This window comes from Anoplophora glabripennis, unplaced genomic scaffold, assembly GCF_000390285.2.
Source record: "Anoplophora glabripennis isolate ALB-LARVAE unplaced genomic scaffold, Agla_2.0 scaffold565, whole genome shotgun sequence".
Classification (NCBI taxonomy): Eukaryota; Metazoa; Arthropoda; class Insecta; order Coleoptera; family Cerambycidae; genus Anoplophora; species Anoplophora glabripennis.
In genome coordinates this window covers 238,129-246,166 of record NW_019416824.1, presented here as the reverse complement: position 1 = coordinate 246,166, position 8,038 = coordinate 238,129, and the positions used below count along the sequence as shown (strand labels likewise).

Genomic DNA, 8,038 nt, shown 5'->3' with positions numbered 1-8,038 from the left:
ACCCAAGTTTCGTCTAGATAATAAATATTCCTCCCTTCGTCACGGAATTTTCTAATTGATCTTAAGTAGGATCTTCGCCAACAAATAATTTCATCTTTATCGATAAGAACTGACTTCCTGTTCTGCTTTTCCCAGCAAAAATTCAACTCTCGTAAGACGGCCCATAATTTGCTTCTACTGATTTTTGGCAAATCGTTGTCCTCTGAAAGTTCACTTAAAATTTTGTTTAGCGTTGGTATTTCTTTTTTAAAATAAAATGAGTGTACTTTTCTGCGAATGACATTTTTGAAGAAATCATCTATAACGACTTTTGACCTCCCTGTAGATGATTTTGGGGGATTTACAGTATCTTGTTCATTTTTTGTTTCCTTTAAAAGTCTGTAGATAGTCGATTTTCCAATCCCTGTCATTTTGGAACACTTTTCCACGATGTCGTCAACACTGTTGGTAGGATTTTGGTGTTTCAATGCATTAAATACATTTAATATAATAATCTTCTCATTCTGAGACAGCGCACATCTTTTCACGCGTTTAGCAGGTACGTAATCTGATAAGCTCGACATTTTACCCAAACAATATTATATCCACTGGCACAATAGTCACTAAACACAAGTCGAATTTTACTCTACTGCACTAGCACGTCTTCGTATATTCAGCTCTAAGACTGGATTGATCTGTCACAATACACTGGCTCCTGCCCTATGATGTATCCAGTAAAATATACTAATGTACACCCATTACCTGTTAGCATTAGTGTTACCCGATAATTACCTGAAACGAAATATTACCACGCCCATGGCCGGTTCTTATCTCGGGGTTTTATTACTCTCTCTCATTTCCAAACAGAGTATAGTCAATTATTAGCGCTGTTGCCACATCTACATAGTGTTCATGCGTTCATTAAATATAATTCAAAACTACTTAAATATGATATTTTTATGTTGTTAATTTTCAATATGTATGAGCCAACAGTTCCCACTCCATTTTTGCCCCTAGTAAAACACAAAATACAATCAGTTCAACATGACATTTTTCCAACCCCTTAACGACTGCTTCGCCTCCCGATCCTAATAAGCGGCCCACAAAACGCCCCGCAAACGAGCGGGAAACCTCGGAAGTCCGTTCGTCTTCCGACCGGTCCAGTAAAAGCGCAACGTGCCGGCATAATAATTGAGAAAATCGAATTACGAGCTAGTCTGAGTCCCACCGAGCATCCCTAATTGGCTAAAAAGCACGCCTTAACGACATTTAGTCTCCGTTAACTTTTGATGCTCGCACCGGAGCTAGTTAGAATACGATCTCGGTCACAATCAGAAGGCGGGTAGCTCGTATCTGGCCCAGATTTGGATGTGCGACGCTCCGATACAAAAATATGCCACTTTAAGCTATCGCGAGAACTCTAAATGTACGTTCGAAGTAAAATTTAGGCCAAATATATCGTTTTTAGAACGTAAGAAGTTTCAAGATGGCGCGATTTGACTCGATGTAATTACGAAAACGTCATTAAAATACTAATTTGTAGAGCATTGGCGGTAAATCTTCAACCCGACGCTCAAACCCATCGAATTAAAATAATTTACAGCCGGATCGTCCCCAAGGTCTACTATTAAGGGTGTCTGATGCGCTCTGGCTTTGGCTTTTGATTTAGAGGTCCTAGTTGGCACTGGAACGAGAAGCTGGCCTTCTAGGATCAAGTTTGTTATTTATTGAAATTATGTGTCGGCCAATTAAATGCTATGGTTCGTTTAAGCGTAATAATTAGAGCAAGCGCGGCGGTGCGCAACTATACAGGGTGTTAAAAGTTTGACTGTCATAATTTTTACAGACGATAGAATACATTAAAATAAACATGGGTCCTAAACTCGACCATTTCCGAGAAGAAAATGATCAAAATCGCCAACTTATTGTATAAAATTTCGATTCATTAATTAAGGATTATTGACAAGGCTGCGTGCATAAAATACAATGTTTATCTCTTTTTTTAACTTTATGCTTAATTTTAAAAAATAATTAGCGTTGTAATAAATTTAAAATTCGATAAAACTCATATCGAACAAGGTGACAACGGTGCTGCGGATAACACAAGCTACTAAGCTGTCCAGCCAGCAATACGCAATTCAGTTGATATCTGGAATGGGACCGTGTCTTAGTGTTTTTTGCGTACCACTATTTCCTTTTCTTGAGACGTTTTCCAACGAGTGCGCGAAAATTGGATTCGAAGTTGTCGACATTTTGAGCATCTGTTGTAGTTTGTTTTGTAATTACTGAATTTTGCTTTTTGGTAAGTACCTAAATTATTTTTGATACGTATGATTATTTGGACGACGTGAATCTTTGGGTACTTTAATTACATATTTTCAAATTCATAATTTGATTAAAAGTTAAGTTCCTGTTTTAAGAGATTTATAATTACTAAAATTCGAGCTAAAATTTATAGTCCGGGCGGTATCTGTTTTAAAAAGGGTATACTTGGGTAGAACGCATATGATCGGAGATTTTTGCTTTAACGGCTTTCAAATATGTAACATCAGAAATGATAATTTTTCTATGCAGATAAAAAAGACGCGGGCTTAATTATTATTGCAAAAGAGTATACAAAAATAGCAAAAAAAATCATTTTTTACTCGTTTCGTCGACAACTTAGCAACTACATATTCATTTTAAACAAAAATGTAATATTAAAAAAAGTTTTGTAATTAAATTTTGAACAGGATAGAGTTAGTTGCAATTCGAAAAAATAATTATTGTTATTGAAAAATTCGGAAAAATCATTTAAAAAATTGTAAAAAATGCTAGTTTATTTGTCAATTTTTTTCAGACACTTGAATAATACCTAGGGATCTTCATACTTTTCCCTATTAAACTTCTTAGTGCATAGAACCATCTCACCAAATTTCATCCAATTCGGTTCCATAGTTTTTACATAATAATTGTTTATTTTTTTTAATTGAAAAATTTTCAAAATCAAATTTCTAAAAATCTAAATCCTTTGAATACTTGAAAATTTCACCACAAAAAGAAGAGCTCTTAAGCTTTAAAATAGTTTTTGAAATATTCAAATCGGACGATTAGGTGAGCCGTGGTGATTATTTAAATATTTTCGCAATTTTCACGCTTATAAACCATTGCAATAATTTAATGCTTTTTTTCAATTTTTTTTTTTTTTCATTTTAAAATATGGTTTGAAAGTACTCGGAAAGACGAGTATTTAAAAAAAAAACCTGTTGATCCGCCCATTATTTTCCGAGTTACAGCCCGTTAAAGTTAACCCTTATTTACAGCAAAACTGTAAGGGTATAAGGGCTGTTTTTTAAACTAATAGGTTTGTCATTCCGAGTACTTTCCAGAAGTAAATTTTCAAAATTTGCAATCACGGGCGTCCCATTTAAAATGTCGCTCAAAGATATTGAAGACCGCGTAAATCAATGAGGTATCCAGTGGTGGGGGGAGCAAACACACAGCTACTCCGATCTGAATTCTCGAGTTCAAAACTGCGACGCTCGGAGAAATTTCACTTATCTCAGCTTCTAATGGACCAATTTCGATGATTTTTTTAAATCGATGTCTCGCAATTTAAAAAATTCAATTATCATATTTTCAACTACTTTTTATTATTAATTATTGGACTTTTGATATATACATGCCGATACATTTGATACATGCCGATAAACATTACTTTAAAAAATGATTCATTTATTATGTTTATTTATTTACTATATTAATATTCACGACCAAAATTTTTGCATGTTGCACCAGGTAATACTAGTAAGTTTGTTTAAATATTATAAAATTGTTTAAACAATAATTATTTAAATAAACAATTGAAAATTGGTATTAATTTTTAATTGTACGATAAATTTTTGCATGTTGCACCAGGTAATACTAGTAAGTTTGTTTAAATATTATAAAATTGTTTAAACAATAATTATTTAAATAAACAATTGAAAATTGGTATTAATTTTTAATTGTACGATAAATTTTTAAAAATCTTTCATAAATTATTACTCACATAAATTGTGAATAATTATAATTTTAATTTTTTCGTTTACTTTTAAAATATTTATCTAAAATTTATTTTTTATTTATATAAAAAAGTATAAGAATCTTTTGGATACTTTAATAGACAGTACACACTTTTCATGATTTTCCAAATTTCAAACTATTTATTTCAATTTTTATTTACATTTAATCTAATCTAATTTTTTTACTAGTTGGTGATTTTTCACATGCCTCATCAGTATTATCACAATCTATTTCGTCGTCGATTTCCTCATCCTGCAACTGCAAAATATCATTTTCTAACCACTCTGAAATCTGATTGTCGAGTTCACTTGCACTTTCTTCTGACATGTCTTCGTCAAAATCGATTTCGAACTCGTCTACTTCCACTGTTTTGTAAGCATTTTTACACATTTGCCCTTGGCAATGGGTGCAATACTCGGAGCATTTTTGAACTGCAGAATTCAGATCGGAATAGCTGTGTGTTTGCTCCCCCCACCACTGATACCTCATTGATTTCACGCGGTCTTGAATATCTTTGAGTGACATTTTAAATGGGACGCCCGTGATTGCAAATTATGAAAATTCATATCTGGAAAGTACTCGGAATTACAAACCTATTAGTTCAAAAAAACAGCCCTTATACTCTTATAGTTTTGCTGTAAATAAGGGTTAACTTTAACGGGCAACTCCGAAAATAATGGGCGGATCATCAGGTTTTTTAAAATACTCGTCTTTCCGAGTACTTTCAAACCATATTTTAAAATTAAAAAAAAAAGAAAAAAATATTAAATTATTGCAATTTTTTATAAGCGTGAAAATTGCGAAAATGTTTAAAACAATCACGACTCACCTAATCGACCGATATGAATTTTTCAAAAAGCATTTCAAAGCATGGGAGCTCTTCTTTTTGTGGTGAAATTTTCAAGGGTACAAAGGCTTTAGATTTTTAGAAATTTGATTATGAAAATTTTTTAATTAAAAAATTTAAACAATTACATATTATGTAAAAATTATCGAACTCCCCAATATTAGATTCTTTATGCTATGTGAACCGTTCCCGAATGCCCCATAATTTAAACAACGGGTTGCAGGCCATGAAGATCCTCTCCAAGAAGAAACTCCTGAAGAAGGCGGGCATGTTCGGCAGGCTGCCGCCCCGCAAGGAGGGCCGTTCCACCCTGTCCCCCATAAACCACCCCCTGCAGAAGGTATACAGAGAAATAGCCATCCTCAAGAAGCTGGACCACCCCAACGTGGTCAAGCTGGTGGAAGTGTTGGACGATCCGGATGAGGATCACCTCTACCTGGTCTTCGAGCTCTTGGAACGGGGGCAGGTCCTCGAGGTGCCCACCCAGACGCCCCTGGACGAGGAAAAGGCCTGGGGGTACTTCCGGGACGTTGTACTGGGGATAGAATACTGTAAGTGACGTATAATCGATATAAATCCATAAAAGCTCACGGTTCTTGATCAAATCTGTGTTGTCTGACAAAATTTTTTTTTAGTGCATTACCAACGGATCATCCACAGAGATATAAAGCCAGCCAACCTCCTTCTAAGCGAGTTTGGTAGACTACAGATTGCCGATCTTGGTGTTTGCAACGAGTTCCACGGTAGTGATGCCTTTCTTTCGGGCACCGCTGGAACGCCAGCTTTCACTGCTCCCGAGGCCTTAGACGAACGAAGACAGTCGGGATTCAGCGGGAGAGTAAGTAGAAACGGCTCAAATTAGGTCAACATCAGCGGTCGTCAACACTGAGATTCGCAAACTAAACACAGTGCTTTCAAAATTACAGTGACGCGTAAAAAAACTAGCAAAAATGCCACTGTACTTTCAGACGATTTAAAATATCGTATTTTTCTCCAGGGTACGGATATTTGGTCAATGGGGGTCACGCTGTACGCCTTCGTTTACGGTCGAGTGCCGTTCTTCGACGAGAACATCATCGGCCTGTATTCCAAGATAAGGATGCAGCCCGTGGAGTTCCCGGAGAAGCCCAAGGTTTCCGAGGACCTTAGGGACCTGATCAGGAAGATGCTGGTCAAGGATCCCAACGAGAGGATAACACTGCCCGAAGTTAAGGTTAGAATTTGAAACGACCTTGAAAACCCTCGATCTTAGAAATACCTAATTCCGAATTTCAGGAGCACCCATGGGTGACCAAGAGTGGCGTTTACCCCCTGCCTTCGGAAGAGGAGAACTGCCAGCTGGTGGAGGTGACGGAAGAGGATGTCGCGAGGGTGATAACTTCGATACCAAAGCTGGACACTTTGATCCTCATCAAGCACATGCTCAAGAAGCATTCGTTCCAGGTAAATCTCGACACGTATACGTTTAAATTACTCATATTATCTCTGGCTCATATACAAGGTGTCCCGAAATTAATATACAATACTTTAACAGCATGTTCTGTGACTAGAAAGGGCTCATTAAAGGTGAGCCCCTCAAACTTGTTTCTTCTAGATATCTCCAGAACCATTAGAGATAAAACGATGTAATTTGAAATCGAACACTTCTGTACACACACACGAAAACACACGTTACGAATTTCATGGACTAATAGTAATCGCTAGATTGTAGTCAGCGTCGTCTCACATTTGTTTTCGGTTATATTCGAAACCTAACTTTATCGAATCATCTTTTTCAGAATCCCTTCCTGCACCGCCGGGACACCACCGTGGGCCAGACGGAAGCCCGCGCCTCGTCCGTGTCCGTGCCGAGGCAACACCTCAGCCGGTCCGGCAGGTCGAACTCGGCCCCCGGCAGTTACGACTGGCACCAGGAGAAACAGCTCAGCGTCGACCTCGAATCCGTCGAGGAAGTCATCACGGACCAGAGCACCGAAGAAACTCACGTGAATGGCGTCCGAAGGGACGAGAAACGGTGATAGGCTCCCGGCCGGTCCGCTCGAATACGTTGATGGGGCATCACGTCGTCGTATTGTCTAAATTTTTACACGGTTCGCTCCGGAGGTGCGAGGAGTACACGAAAAGTTGGTCGGTCTTCGTTTACGTCCCTGATCCGTTGTTTACTTCGTAGTAGTTCAAATGTACCAAGGAGTAGTTCGAATGTACCAAGTAGTTACTTGGAATATAATAGTCGAAAGGTACCGACGTGTAGTCCGGATATATCCGTGACTGTCTCGTGCACCTCCGGATCGAACGGGGCGTGGAATTCTCGTAGGAACGGGAATATTCGAGAGCTGTTTGTAAATAAATAGTCCAATTTTTTTGGGCGACACAATGCGTACGTTGCACTCGTAAGTAATCTCGTAATATTAGCTAATCCCCAACGCTGCTCTCTGTAGGCGTAAAACGGGCTGTATTCGTATACAGGTTGTTTGATGATTTTGCCGATTGTGTTCGTGCTAGGAAAAAGTTTGTCTGTGTATCATTTTTATTCTTTTTTTTTGTCCCGGCAGGGTTCGGTGTAGTTGTAGAGACTCCCTGTATATTGTTCGGTTGTTGACGTTTCTTGAACGGCGTGGTAATATTATTTTTGTAGGTCGTAGGTTATTTGTTTTATAGTTCGGATTATTTTTTTATGTTTACGACAATTTTTTTTTTAATAAATTTTTTTATCTTCAGTTTTTTTTATTTTTTCAAACGATTTTTCTGCTGCTCTACGGTAATGCTTAGAAAAAATGTTTTATTATGCTTCCAACTGTACAATTTAACTCGTAGGGAGTTTTAGATAGTTACATTGTTCGAATCGAGCTTGAATTTGTCCAAATATATTACGATATACAAGGTGTACGCGGCTTAAGTGCCAAATGTTGAATACAACAAAATATCTGCCATTTGCAATTCGTGGCGAGTGTGAAGTGTGGAAAACGGTAAAAACGACAGAAAACAAATCACACCATTTTGTTTAAAATAAGGTTTGGACAAGTCCCAAAACTGAAAAGGGTGTGCCTCTGGTATTGCTAATGGCCAGATTTTAGTCAGGGATATCTTGGATTGGGGGAATTGTGGCAAAATAATGTAATTCTCAAGGACGGGCATAAAAAAGCGTTTCATTCAGTTAAATCCCAACGC

General features: G+C 37.4%; 1 protein-coding gene across 1 annotated transcript in view; it reads left to right on the top strand.

Annotated features, from left to right (window-relative positions):
* Positions 1-7,587, top strand: part of LOC108909228 (calcium/calmodulin-dependent protein kinase kinase) — a 52,366-nt gene extending 44,779 nt beyond the window's left edge. The window contains exons 5-9 of the mRNA XM_018713488.2: positions 5,094-5,421; positions 5,506-5,708; positions 5,868-6,083; positions 6,146-6,313; positions 6,649-7,587. Of these exons, the coding sequence (XP_018569004.1) occupies positions 5,094-5,421; positions 5,506-5,708; positions 5,868-6,083; positions 6,146-6,313; positions 6,649-6,888 (1,155 nt within the window). The 3' untranslated portion in view covers positions 6,889-7,587. The remainder of the gene's footprint in view (positions 1-5,093; positions 5,422-5,505; positions 5,709-5,867; positions 6,084-6,145; positions 6,314-6,648) is intronic.
* The last annotated feature ends 451 nt before the right edge of the window (positions 7,588-8,038 follow it).